Source organism: Maniola hyperantus, chromosome 10, assembly GCF_902806685.2.
Source record: "Maniola hyperantus chromosome 10, iAphHyp1.2, whole genome shotgun sequence".
Taxonomy (NCBI): Eukaryota; Metazoa; Arthropoda; class Insecta; order Lepidoptera; family Nymphalidae; genus Maniola; species Maniola hyperantus.
This window is the reverse complement of record NC_048545.1, coordinates 2,292,825-2,308,189: the sequence shown is the minus strand read 5'-3', so window position 1 is coordinate 2,308,189 and position 15,365 is coordinate 2,292,825. Positions and strand designations below refer to the sequence as shown.

The following is a 15,365-nucleotide window of genomic DNA, read 5'->3' as shown; positions in this document are numbered from 1 at the left end:
AAAACAGATTTTTTTTTTACATCATAGTTTTTGAATTATCATGCAAAATGTCGAAAAAATACGACTGTAGTTACGTAGTACCTACCTACGGAACCCTCGGTGCGCAAGCCTGACTCGCACTTGGCCGGTTTTTCTCTGTCATCGTAGCAAAATTCCCAAATTTTAGCTGAAATTGTTATATGTCAGATTGTTATATCGATACCTCTGGGCTCAAAGGTCGTAAAGGACAAAACGCTACTTTTCAGGAGAAGCAAAAAACGAAAAAAATAAAATTCTTTTTTCTCTAGCATCTTCGTTTCTTTAGCTATTTAAATGAAACCTAGGAAGAGAGTGCTTAGAATTTATAGTATTTTCTAAGGCAGTGTTCAAAAATTGCCCTAGTGGTGTATTTACTGAAATAGATTTCCTTTACGACCATAAATTTGAAAATAAATGTCCTTTACACCCTACAAATTTTCATTCTATGATATTACCTAAGGGCGTAAATCTACTTTACTGCACAAAACTGAACAAAATAAGGAAATAACCAACATGTGTAATAATTTTTAGGGTCTTAAGGATCACTCGCTAAGGTATTCTGTAAGGATAAAATAATAATTACAGTTAAGTATTAAACGCATTATGTAATTTTGTATGTAATTATGCATAAACTATTATATTTTCTCTAAAAATAATAATGAAATAACATATTGTTCAAATAAAACGTATTTTTTCTAATCAAACCGAGATCATGTATTTGGAATTGAACACAAAGCCTTACAATAAATCTTATAAATTAATATTTTGGTAACTAACTATTTTTTTATCCACTCTCTTCTTTAATGTTATAATTAGTTTCACTTCTTTCTTAAATCAACTTTATAAACATTAGATGATTTATTTATTCATCTTCCTTCTCACTTTCTTCATCATCCTCTTTATCTGTTTCGTTCAAGGTTTCAAGTAGCTCATAATCGCATGGAAGTTCCCTGTATTCGTTATCAAATCTTTTACGTGTTGTTCCATTTTCACACTAGCTTATCAGGTAAATAAATAACTAATAATTTTAAGCTTATTTCGTCATTTAACGACATATTTTAATGTATTTTACGGGTACGGGTACGGGAAAGACGGGTAGAGGAGTAACTGATAAAATAGGTACATTGTTGAAAAAACAATACAACATTAAGATCGTGTTTACTCCCTTGCAAAAGATTGTCCATTTGATGCTATCAACGAAGGATCGTCTGCCATACGAATGTCCGGGTGTGTATAAGATCGACTGCAGCTGTGGGAGCTCCAATATTGGTCAAACGAAGAGACCCATAGCAACTCGGGTATTAGAACATTTCAAAGCGGTGCGAAACAACGATCCTCAAAAGTCTGCGATCGCGGAGCATATTCTACAGCCAGGCATAAAACATTGGAATGAACTCCACAATCCTCGAGTTCTCTCCATAGACCTCCACTATATACCTAGACTAGTGCGCGAAGCGATTGAAATTCTCAAACACCAGAATTTCAATCGTGAGGATGGTTTTAAACTAGCAAGTAGGTATGTGGAATCCAGTGGTAGAATTATGCAAATCAAGTTAGCATCGAACGACATCGAAAGTTAATAGTGACGCTGTGAGTGTATTTTGCCGGACAGCTCGTGAAGTTCCAGTGAAAAGAACTAGAAAGAGGGTAGTTCGCTACTGCCCTTGACAACTCAAACTTCATCTCTCGCAGCACCGCAGTCCCGTTGTAACCACGACCCTTGCAATTGGGTTGAAATGTCGACAAATAAAAACAAAAATTAATTGTGGTGTGTACCCGTTATATACATTAAAATATACAGTATTTATATAATCATTCTTATTACAATTTACTTACTTTAATTCTTAGATCAATAAAGTACTTGCTTGTACTAGGTATCTTAACATAATTAGAAGAAAGTCATTTATATTAAATAAAAAATGCCCAAAAGTAATTATACTTCTTTTTTCTATGTTCATCTTACAGGAATTCTGCGACCAATCATGTAAATTCCTGTAAATATCCTTATTTACTGCTAAAATATTTCTACTATTTACTTCTGTGAGATGTGTAAATTTGTTTGGTGTACTAGTACTATCATAGATATAATTTTGTCTGAAATTAAAAGTTTGAAATCACTGGAAAACTCGAATAAACCCTCCAAAATTATATGTTCTATCGAAGCAGGCGTTACTTTGCGGAAGTCCATGATATACAATGAACCAAAAGCTTAATGCTTAAAATTGATGCTGAGCCAGCACCTATATTAGATAACAGTGAAAGATGTTAATATGTTGGCCAATCTGAAGTATTTGTAATAAACGCTTTTTGTAGTCGAGCGAGTAGTGTACATTTAAAGATACATAATTTGTAAAAATGACATCATAAAACCATTGGAATTGTTTTATAATATTGACATTTATCGATATCAAATACTGTTGTTCATATAATTTTGTATGGTTATTTAAAAAATTTGACAAGAATAGTATTAAAAATCAATATTTTTACTTCGCGCAGACACCGACATGCAGTTTATCATTTCAGGTTCTGCTGAAAATATGATGTTTCAAATAACGCATTTATATTTTTTGTAATTTAGTAGTGTATGAACTAAAACAATATTAAAAAAATAAAATTAAAAAAGGTTTCGTGTAGTGTCAGGATTTTTTCAAAGTAGTGTACGTAGTGCATTACATTGCACACTGCCAAGAATAGGGTTAATCAAGTTAGGTAGTATATTCTAGGACTTATGGGACTATTCCTCATCTACTTTTGTTTATTTACGCCCTTAAGAGCGCAAATGAAAGCGCATTATAAAAATGAAACTAGGTAGTAAAGGACGCTTTCATTATTTTATTTTAAATTGTAAGGGTGTACAAGACAATTTGTAAACGTGATGTCCTTTACGTCCAAAATTTTGAGGTGTCATATTAGCCATCTAAGGTGGTATAAGACAATTGATAATTTATTTGTATGTTACGCCCAAAGGTTTTTTTATACTTGGCTTTACTACCAAAAGGAGTAGACTCTGGTAACCAAGTGTTACTTACACCCATATTTTCACGGTAAACTTTGTTTAACGTGCCAAATTATGTGGGTCGTAAAGGCATTTTTTTTACGAATTTCGTGAAACGGAATAAACAGATCGATAGAGAATTAAAAACTGAGTAAAGCAGTGTCAAAAAGTCATTTTCGACCAAATGTCCTTTACGACCTTTGAGCCCAGAGGTATCGATATGCTCGATGATGGCTCCAGACCACAGACGGATTAAGCCGCCGTCCAAAAGGACGTGCTTCTTGTACCTACCTACTTATTCTTCTTCCTTTTAAACCTCTCCTATTGCTAAGGATTAGAAATATTATCGGGATGCGAATCTTATCGTAATTACCGGGTCATTATGACCTTGTTAAAATGGGCAAACCTTTAATCTTACACCATTTCTTAATAATAAAGGTGTCAACGAGCCCATTCCAGCCCTAAGTACCTACTAAAGAGTGACTCAATTAGGCTCCTGCGCAAAAAGGCTTTATGGCCCATTGTCGGGCGTGATCTAGCGCGTTTCGTAACTGATATGACACGGCACCTTTGCTTCGTAGTATCTAGTATCTATTTCTATATCAGCTGATCTCGTGAGACCTATTTAGCTCACACCCATTAGGTGTAATAGGTAAATATTATACTCGTCAGAAGGGGAAAATCTAAATATATAAAAGGAAAAGGTGACTAACTGACTGATCTATCACACAGCTCAAGCTACTAGACGGAAGAGCGACAAGGAAAATACTTTTTTCCATTGGATGGAAAGTGGATGGAAAATTCAATCGCAGGTGTTTTTGTTTCCAATAACAACTAAATAATATTAAAACCGCAATGCATCAGCATCAATCAATAGAATTCGTTGTGTCAAAAGTTTCGCACGAGTAGATTGATGATATTTGAAGAATAAAATAATGTTACACAATGTACAAAAATACCTACATGACACAAAAAATGCGATGTGATACAAAAATCACCACTGGATTTCTTGTATTCCACTTGCCACAACTTCAAGTCATTTATATGCCCATACAGATGTATTCTTGTCCAAAATTCCTCAGTGCTTGAAGACCAAAGTCTTCGAACAGTGCGTGTTGCCAGTGATGACATATGGATCCGAGACATAGTCGCTAACTATGGGCCTCATAAGCTAAGCTTAAGAAGCTCAGAGTCACTCAGCGGGCGATGGAGAGAGCTATGCTTGGAGTTTCTCTACGTGATCAAATCAGAAATGAGGAGATCTGTAGGAGAACTAGAGTAACCGACATAGCTCAAGGAGTTGCGAAGCTGAAGTGGCAATGGGCATTGGGCAGGGCACATAGTTCGTAAAACCGATAGACGTTGGGGTCCCAAGGAGCTGGAATGGCGACCTCGCACCAGGAGACGCAGTGTTGGAAGACCCCCCACTAGGTGGACGGACGACATCAGACGAGTCGCAGGGAGCCGCTGGATTCAAGCGGCGCAAGACCGTGGCGTGTGGAAGTCCCTACAAGAGACCTATGTCCAGCAGTGGACATCTATCGGTTGATGATGATGATGGTGACAGATGTTTATATCACGTCTAGAAGGAAAAGCATCCTGAGGAAACCTGCTTGCCTGAAAGTTCTGAAGTGAAGTCTGCCAATCCATAATTGTCAAGCGTAGTAGAATAAGCCGTGCCGATAAGCCCTTCTCATTCTGAGAAAAGAACCTTGTTTAGAAGTGGGTAGCAGCGATGGGATGATGGTGATTATTTTTTAGGGTTCCGTACCTCAAAAGGAACATGCTTTCCGTTGACCTATAGAGTCATGTAATTTGGCAGGTAGCAATGTCTTAAACTACATATAAAAGAAAAATCTGAAAACCGTGAATTTGTTGTTGCATTACAAAAAAAATCTTATTTCTTGTACGATGGTACGGAAGTCTTCGTGTGCGAGTCTGACTCACACTTGACTGATGTTTTTTATATCGTTAAGTTATAGGGGCTTCAAAGCTCTGAGGGCAGATATTTCGGTCCGGCTTGTAGAACATTTTATTGTGGCAAGTAATGGGTCACGTAACTTGAGCCCCAGTGGCCCAATCATGTTCCTTTCGCAGAGTCTTTACGGCCCATTGTGGACCGATGGTCGGCCGTGTTTCGCAACTAGTATAATATTCTGTACTAAAATAGTTTAGAAGTTAGACTGTTGCTTACTTGCTTCACATAAACTTGTGATAGAGTGCGTACTTATACAGGGTGTAACCAGAACGCTAACAAAAACTTAGCGCTATTATTATACTACCTAAACACAATCCAATACCAATAACCATTTGCCCGCCCCATTTTTCAAATCCACAGTATATAGGGTGCAAAACTCAAGTCAATGCCCCGCCTACGACGCGGCATTGACTCCGAGTGGCCTACTTACGCAACGTTCGTTGACCTCTAGCGTCAGTCGGATGTTTTATTTGCAATATATCGTAAACTTTTACAAAATTATAGAATTTTTTATATTTGCTCGCATTTTTATGTAGTATCATATTATCACACCCTGTATTCTACATACTCAACCGCTACTTACTAAGTTGTAGGTAGTCATCACAAATAGGGGTATAACAAGTCTTACAAGTATTTTTTTTAAATAATTTTTTAGTGTTTACCTACACTTCAAGGAAATTACTAAATAATAATTTTAAATACATATCGAAAATTGCGTGACCGGCAGGAATCGAACCTTACAAGTAAATATATAGATACACTTTGGTTTTGGGTTTCCGGGATAAAAATAGCCCATGTGTACAGGTGTTTCACTCTACTCAGGCAAAAATCAATGAACATACTCGAATATGGATAGTGATGGTGGAATGAAAACATTACCTACACTCCTTCTTTTGTCCAATCGTGTAAAAAGGTTCCTGGTTGCGGGTTTGTCATTCTGTTTGCGCTTAATCGCAATTACGTAGTAGGAGTACGTTAGAACTTACAACTATTATATACTAGCTGATGCCCGCGACTTCGTACGCGTGAATTTAGATTTTTAAAATTCTTGTGGGAACTCTTAAATTTTCCGGGATAAAAAGCAGCCTTTGTGCTTCCCTGGGTTGCAAGCTACCTCTGTACCAACGTCAAAATCGGTAGAACGGTTGAGCCGTGAAAAGCTAGCAGACAGACACACTTTCGCATTTATAATATTACTAGCTTATGCTCGCGACTTCGTCCGCATGGACTACACAAATTTCAAACCCCTATTTCCCCCCCTTAGGAGTTGAATTTTCCAAAATCCTTTCTTAGCGGATGCCTACGTCATAGTAGCTATCTGCATGCCAAATTTCAGCCCGATCAGTCCAGTAGTTTGAGCTGTGCGTTGATAGATCGTTTGTATAGTCAGTCAGTCAGTCAGTCAGTCAGTCAGTCAGTCAGTCAGTCAGTCAGTCTCCTTCCTCCAGTTTCCTTTTTATATATTTAGAGTATGGATTCTGTGGTAGGAGTACGAGAATCGAGATGTACCTAGCCAACATTTCCAACTTACTACCTAATTGTGATTTAATCGACAGATATCAATAATAATTAATCCATACTATAATATTATAAATGCGATAGTGTGTCTGTCTGTCTGTCTGCTAGCTTTTCACGGCCCGCCAGTTTAACCGATTTTGATGAAATTTAGTACAGAGTTAGCTTACATCCCATGGAAGGACATAGGCTACTTTTTATCCCGGAAAATCAAGGAGCTCCCACGGGATTCTTAAAGGCCCATCCGTTTAGCCGACTTATATGAAATTTGGCACAGAGGTAGCTTGCATTCCGGAAATTGACATAGGCAACTTTTTATCCCGGAAAGCTAAAGAGTTCCCACGGGATTTTTGAAAACCTAAATCCACGCGGACGAAGTCACGGGCATCCTCTAATATGAGATATTGGACAGTATTATTATGATTAATTTATTTGTTTTCATTAAGTTAAAATGAATAATTTACCCATTGCTGATAAATCATTTGATAGTCCCAATTACCGTATCAGAGATTTGGGAATTGATAAACATACAAATGATTTATTACGATGTTTTGTTCCCATTTGAGATAAAATGAGAGTGGAATCTCTACAATCTCCACTATAATCTAGATGGGATTTTAAATATGAACATTGCAATACGGTTCTCGGAATTGTGAAAATGTTTCAGAGTAATTAAAATGTGATTAAAATCAAGTCCAATACGAATGATTATGGAATTTTTCATATTATTTTTATATTCACTCCTAATTAATCTGCTTATTAGGTACTTACATATGTACAGACACTTCCAACCAACCTAAACAGTAGGTAATTGAGGTGTGAATGAAACTCGTAAACAGTCACACACAAACAGCACACATACATACCCTCAACCGCGCACACACACACACACACACACACACACACACACACACACACATGACACACACACACACACACACTTAAGATAAAGTCTAACCTCAAAGTATTACACTAGCAAGAGTACCCAAACACAAATACAATCCAACCTACCAAATCAACGAATACCAATCGCAATAGCACCCATTACTAGTACAAATAGCCAAAATCAATTCAGCTTATTTCCGCAGGTCAATGTGCTCAGACCTGGTGTACGTGATCCTGTTCCCCCAACTCCTCATGGTGGTGCATTTCAAGAAGCACTGTAACACCTACGGGTCTCTGGCTGCTTACATCGTGGCACTCCTGGTCCGACTGTCCGGGGGAGAGAAGTTGCTCGGTCTACCAGCGCTGATTCATTACCCGGGATGGGACGCGGAGAACGAAGTGCAGCTGTTCCCCTTCCGGACGATGGCGATGGTTCTGTCGCTCTTCACCCTGGCCTTCATATCCTGGTTGTCTGTGTAAGTATTCAGTTGTTTTTTTGGGTTTCGTACCTCAAAAGGAAAAACGGAACCCTTATAGGATCACTATGTTGTCTGTCTGTCTGTATGTCTGTCTGTCTGTCTGTCTGTCTGTCTGTCTGTCGGTTTGTCAAGAAACCTACAGGGTACTTTCCGTTGAACTAGAATCATGAAATTTGGCAGGTAGCTAGGTCTTATAGCAGAAATTGTCAAAAAACGTGAATTTGTGGTTACCTCATACAAAAATATTAAATTGTGGTCGTGAATAAATATTGCTATTTTCAACTTTCAAAGTAAGATTACTATACCAAGTGGGGTATCATATGAAAGGGCTTTACTTGTATATTCTAAAACAAAATTTTATTTATTTTTAGGCATAATAGTTTTTGATTTATCGTGCAAAATGTCGATAAAATACGATTGTAGTACAGAACCCTCAGTGCGCGAGTCTGACTCGCACTTGGCTGGTTTTTTCTTTAGTTTTACAGGTGAACGGTTGAAGAGAATTTAAAGTGGAGATGGGCAGATCTGGAAAACTTCATGATTGATGGACCAACTAGTTGATAGAGAGGGAATTACGTATCTACAGCTGGCAGTAGGTGTTAGGCTGGCATGTTGGTCTTAATAAGATTGCCAAAGTCTGGGGTCTTTTCAATTCAATTCTTCAGACGAGCTTAGCAAATGGCGTGTAAATGAGGAATCTTATTCCTAACAATGGACCATTGGGGCTGGATAGAGAAGATAGAGAATTAGGTGTTGTGACTTGTGATACGGCTTCGAAAAACCCCATATTCATAGCGACATTGATACAGGTGAATAAATAAAATTTCTCTGGTTGGTTGCCGCCATTGATGTATGAGAGAGATATGTGATTATTTCAAACTACTAAACTTAGCAGAAAGCAGGAAGCCTAGCTAGCTAGTTTAGATTGCGAGTTCTTCTCATAGAACTTAGGTATCTGTACTCAAGTAGATTTTAAAATGGTCTGCTTCACTTCTGCATTCCTTTACGAACTTAGGGGTTTAGTATGCCTCTTTACATGCCTTGCTATGTGGCACCTAGTGACACTCATAATGAAGAGATGTATGTTTAATGACTCTTATTAATATGGCACACATAAACTCGCATCTATGTATTCTCTCAAAATTAAAAAGTAACCCAAGGTCTGACTACTTCCCTTTTGAAATATCAAGAGGCTCTTCGGTGTGTGCAAGTTATACTTCGCATGAATAATAAATCCAATACCTACCCAGCTCTCGGCGATACCTACGACAGGTTTCTGTCTATTTTCAGCCCGTATTTTGCTGTCGTCGATTTTTACATAATTTCTAAGCTGTCGGAGTGTACGCGATACAAATTTTCTTCTACTAGTTCCGAACTAACAAAGGGAAAGTTTCCGACACTATGTTGTGACGTCGCTAAAAATATATTTTTTACTCAATATATTATATTTCTAATGAAAATATATTGAATCAGGAAGAGTTTCCAACAGTACTTATGTTGATGTCGCTAGAAATATATTTTGATTCAATATATTTCTTATGAAAATATATTGAAACAAAATATACTAATTTGTAGCTGAGTAAGACGTCACAACATGACAGAAACTTTTTCCCTTTGTTAGTTCGGACACATTATCCTTTGTTTTGTTTAAATACCGTTTGCAAAGTAAACGTTTAAAAACAAATAGATTGAATTCGCGTTTCTGTTGATGACATTTCAGTTCCATATTGAAACATGAAATAAAATTGTTAAAATGAGTTTTCTATTTTTTAACAACTCCGTTAGGTAAATGTTTTCGAACTTTTTGTTTGATAAAGTACTCTGTTTGTCTGTGGTTGTTGTATTGGAGCTGCAATTCCATGGAATGTTGTATTCAAGCTAGAATTATATTTCAGCTTTACTTATTCGTAAAACTGGTGCTACTCGCAATGCTTAACATTTGTTTGAAATAATATTCAAGCAAAATATTTACCTAAAAATTCTTTTAAAGACAACAATATGGTTATCTACCTTAGCTCTTTGCTCATCGCCATTGTTCTGGGATTTGCTTGCATATATTCAGAATTTGATTTTTTTTGAAGAACATTAAAAAATATATTTTATTGTATAAACTTTTGTAATTAAATAACATCCAATTTTGACTAAAGTAAGTAAAAGTAGGTTAGTAAAATATTCTTTATTGTACACCAAAACCAAAACAATAGAAATATAGCAAAGATATTTGCAAGTAAAATAGGCGGCCTTATCGCTAAAATAGCGATCTCTTCCAGGCAACTTTAGGGTAGAGGATATTATTAATTTGAGGTGTAATAACTAGCTATTTGTATTATAATCCATCATACACTTAGTCTCATGAAACACAAAAGGGTCTTGAAATATGAAATACCTAATACAGTATGATAACACAAATGTTTAATAGGTTTTTGAAGATAAACGAAAGTAATTAATTTCGGATGAACCAACTTTTCTCTGAATATAGAGTGAACTGAAACAATTGCTGATTGCTTTAACATCAACAGGGTAATTGAACAAAGCAATTGCAATCATTGTAACTTTGCTTTTAACAAAACGTAATTACTTTGTTGTTCTTACTAAAAAAATCCACTGATTAATTATTATAGACCCCGTTGGAACTTTCCAAAATCCTTTTATAGTGCACCCGTGAGATAGTTTTAGAATCTTTTAAATAAAATGAAGAAATCCTTTCGAATTTCTAAGTCCACCGGGTTACCCTGCGCGTTGGCTGTCAGTCAGTCAGTCACGGTACGTGTTGGTATAGATAAATAGGTACCTAATAAAAATATCTTGTCTCCAGATACCTCTTCAACTCCGGCTACTTGAGTCCAGAATCCGACTACTTCAATTGCGTAGTCAACATCCCAGAAGACATCCGTCGAGTCGACGAGCCTTCCGAAGCTGGGGAGCAGATGTCAGTCCTCGGTGGAGTCCCTGGTAGGTTGTACGGAGCCGCATCGACCCTGGTAGGAACCGACGAGAAGTCCGGAAGAATAAATCCGGCACTTGAAACTGATGATGACGATCTTGATGATCCGAATGATGGCCCGACTGACCTATTTGGCAACAGTAACGCATCTTCTGTCCAACCGTTTGGTAAACAGACGGCCTTCTGAGACGATTATTATTTTTATTAGTTGAACAACTTAGATAAGTTTGAGAACATTGATATGAAAATACTGAAATAACCATTGATGTAGGAGGAATTTAGAAAATATCCAAAAATGATTGTTTTGTTCACGGTAAAAAATATTGATGTGTAAGTAACCTTTGCACGTGGTAACATTAAGCTAAGCTAAAACTAAACGTGCGCAGTATTCTTTTTAACACATTTTCATTAACTCGTTTTTCTTGTCGTTCTGTTTATTTGTTTATCTGTTCGATACAAATATTTTTTGGAAATGAGTCGGCAAAAGATTTTTCAAAACAATATTATGTATCTTCATACCTAGTAACTAAAAAAATAGAGATTTTATTTTTAGCACTACTTTATACCAACCTCGATAAAAGTGTGATGGCCTCAAAACAGATGTTCTCCGCGGAAGTGATGTATGAACATTACTTCAGTCTGAAAAAAGATCTGAGCAGTATATTATAAATGAATCATAAAATATGACTTGAGAGAAGATCTATAGTCATACCTATTTAAAGAGATTTTACTTACATCGAAAATAGAGAGCACTCGCCAAAAATTGATAATTGATAATAATTATCACTTTGTGACACAAAGTAAAAATAGGCGAGTTCGATTATGTGGTTTTAATGATGAAAATATTCTCTTTTTGTAATATACAGGAAAATGGGTTTATTTTTTAGAACTTAATTTCTGTGGAACCGTGTGCGAGCGTGTGTTCTTGGTTTTTTATATCAATGTTCCAATTATTTTAAGTTGGAACTGCACTGACTACCTCTAATTAGCGTCAGTGCTGGACTCTAAAACGATCAAACATCGAAGAGTGGTAAAGATACACATTTTTCAAAGATATGGTTTAGTGTGCTCAAAATTTACGACATACGAATACTTAGTAATGACAGTTTCTTCCGAAAGCACAAATTTTGTATTCAGTTTAGGGTCGATTTACATTGGCGACTGCTGTGCGATGCTTTTTTATAGCACTGTATATTATAGTCCTAACTGTGTAAAAAGTTCTTATACATAAAAGAACATTTTCTTCAATGACTACCACAGGCATGTAACAAAAATAGACAGGAAAAGCTATAATACTGGCTACCCACGGTGCGTGTTTCTGTGGATTATTATACATGGCAAACGATCACCACGGACAGCAAACGCTCGGACGACGACGCTGACGTGTCTGCGTTACCACGAACTATTCTCTTACCATGGTGCATTGGCGCGGGCTGGTCCGCGTCCGTCCGCAATATCACGCACCGTGGGAGGTCAGTATAATAACTTTTTCCATTGCAGTCCGGGGTTTATTGCGCGTCGCCAATGAATTTAACCCATGTGTGTAATATATATACTAGGGCTGGCGGTCCGCATTCTTTCTGTCGTTGCAAAATGGCCGCCGGCTTTGGTCAGTATTGTCCTTTACAGTGTGTGAGTCGTAGAAGACATTAAAGCAATAGTGTCTAGTGGATGTGTAATAAGTATAAGAGAATTTATTTTGTAGAAAATATCTGTATATCTGTAATAATGAAACGCATACATATCAAAGAAATGTGAAACTAAGTGTAACTATATTATATTTGTTGTTAGTAAAGATATATCACTATTTATTGAAGAGATTCCTTATTTAAGTCAATTAATGTAGGAAGAGGAGCACGAATATATTATTATTCCATGTGCAACGCTTCTAGATAAAGGGGGTAATTGCGAAATGCAGTCGTTATTAAAGCATTCTTAATATCAAACTTGTTATCATCGCGATCCTGTATTTTAGCTAATAGTGGAAGCGTGTGATCCAATGGAAATCATCCAATACGGTTTCGAATAGTAGTTTGGAATAGCGGTGTAGAATTGATTTCATCCAAGTTTGGTGCTATGGGAACAGATTCTATTGATTTTAGTATTCTGTACTCAAAAGTTTTAATCTATTCATTGATTTTGTACTCCTGTAACTTGTTAATCAAAGTGGGCGTTAACAACTGGAGCACAAGTTCAAACAAATGATGTTGTAACTGAGCACGTTTTTATGGCTCCAATGTAACTGAAAAATAAAGACTTTTCATTTTTAATATCTAAGTGAAAATGTCGGCCATTTTGAGATTTTTATTATTTTTTGTTATAGCGGCAATAAAATTACACATTTTGTGATTTTTTTACTGTAGGCACCTGTTACGATTCTACGACAGACAGGCGGACTGTCGGACGGATGGACAGCGGAGTCTTAGTAATAGGGTCCCGTTGGAATCCTTCGGGTACGGATCCCTAATAACGGTAATCTGTCTGTTTGTTCAGTACAGCCTTCAATAGTTGTGATCGATTCAGAAGTAATATTTAATTCAAACATCGTCGTTTGTTCGATATTGATTGCGATTTCGTTGCGCAATTACGCCTTAGATGAGTTTGTTAAGACTTTAGCTGCGTCATACGACCAAAAAATGAAGCCCTTTAAACAAGGGTAAAAGTATAATGTATTAAAAATTATAAACAAACTGTTATTAAAAGCTATCTCAAATTATTTATTAATATTATATATTAAAATAATATTGTTTATTAAAATAATTTTTGAGAGTTAAAGATTATTACGCTTTTAGATCTCTTTATTTTAGTATTTAAAATATTTATTAGTTAAGGCGAATTGTCACAGCAATTATTTTGAATAAATGTAGTATATAAACAAAATAACATGAAGTTGATTACTTATTATTTATTGTAAATTTTATTTTTTTGCAATTCCAACATTACAAAATTTAACATGAACGCTCATCAGTAGTTGCTGTGACAATGAATATTTATTTAAAAATGATTTTATTAGGTTCTAAGTAAAAGTTAGCGGCTGTACTTAGGTAATTTTTGAACGCAGATTTTTTATAGTTTATGATTATATTTTATTTTCTTAGATTGGCAATGTGCAACTGATATACTTATGTTTAATCTTAGAGGTAGCTGAGCTAATTATTTTTAGGAAACTTCATAACATCAGCTGATTGATTGAGCTATTAAATAATAAAATATATTTTCTAAATGAGACAATCTCAATTTCTATAATAAAAATATAATAATAAATGAAATACACCATATAAAATTTAATGAACATATCGTAAGCAATCTAATATATAGGTACGTACAAATATGATGTTTTTGAAATGTCCTTGAAAATATTGTATTAAAGTTGGGATGCCAATTAAAAGAATTTCAGTGATCGTCTTTCAGCCAATGAGAGAAAAATACATTATGTACCTAAGTAAGACCGAGATATTACGCGTCCAAATTAAGAAAAAAAATATGTCCGCCATAATTGTGACGGCGAAATTGTGAATAACAAAATCCATTGAAAATATATTAAAAAATTATTGAATCACAATATATTATTTCTAGTTAGAACGTCACAATATGGCGAACACGATTTCCGATTCAAAGTTTGGCCTGGTTATAATGTATATTGATGGCCAAAATTATTTTATTTGGTGCAGGAAGCTAACATATTTCTACTATACTCTCAGTGTATTAATACTCGATTTTTCGCTGATATTGTGAAAAACCCTGAAATCGTATTGAATCGTAGGCTAAAATGTATCGGTGTTCAAAAATATATGGATGTGTTAATGTTTCCCCGAAACGTCGAGCCCTTATCTCCAAATCCGTGTAAAATACGGCTTCGATCTAGGGATTTTTAAAGTGTTTTAACTTCTCTTTTTATCCAATATTGAGATAGGACGGGGCTTTTATTAAAGGTTTATATAAGCGCATTTCTTATAGAATGTTCGGAATATATAGAATATATAGATATACGTATTATACCTATCGATATAATTGTGATATAGTCACCTGCCTGATAAATACTTCGCGAAGACTCAACCAATACATATCATTATGTGAATTAATGTATTAAATTAATATAAAATATATCACATATGTTAGTGATAGATGGAACGGATACATATCAAATATTTTTAAGGTAGTTTTAGAATATCGTTGTTGTTCTTAACACCGTCGCATGCTGATGTTGTCGCAGACAGATATAATATCTTCCTGTTTGTTTTCTTATTTATATACAATCTGTATCATGTTTAAAGATATTATATATAATATATAGTTTTACTTTGAATTTTTTGACGAATTTCTAATTAAATATATTCATTACATTCATAATCATAATTCATAGTTATTATTAATCGATCATTTAAACTAAGAGAACACGTAACAAACTTAATTCGCTCATATGTTTTTAATCGAGAAAACAGAGATACCTAGGTACTGTGAGCATTCCCCTGAAATTTCATAAGCTTATTAAATAATCCTTGTTTATATTCCTTGCTTAGACTGGAAGGTTTTTTTATTTTAGACTGTTAA

The 15,365-nt window shown here is 35.4% G+C and overlaps 1 protein-coding gene across 2 annotated transcripts in view; it reads left to right on the top strand.

The window, feature by feature from the left end:
- The window catches only part of ChT (choline transporter), a 447,845-nt gene that overhangs the window by 18,777 nt on the left and 413,703 nt on the right, over nt 1-15,365 (top strand). For both annotated transcript variants that reach the window (XM_069501392.1, XM_034972686.2), the window contains exons 9-10: nt 7,595-7,867; nt 10,686-12,381. In XM_069501392.1, coding sequence (XP_069357493.1) covers nt 7,595-7,867; nt 10,686-11,001 — 589 coding nt within the window. In that variant the 3' untranslated portion in view covers nt 11,002-12,381. The remainder of the gene's footprint in view (nt 1-7,594; nt 7,868-10,685; nt 12,382-15,365) is intronic.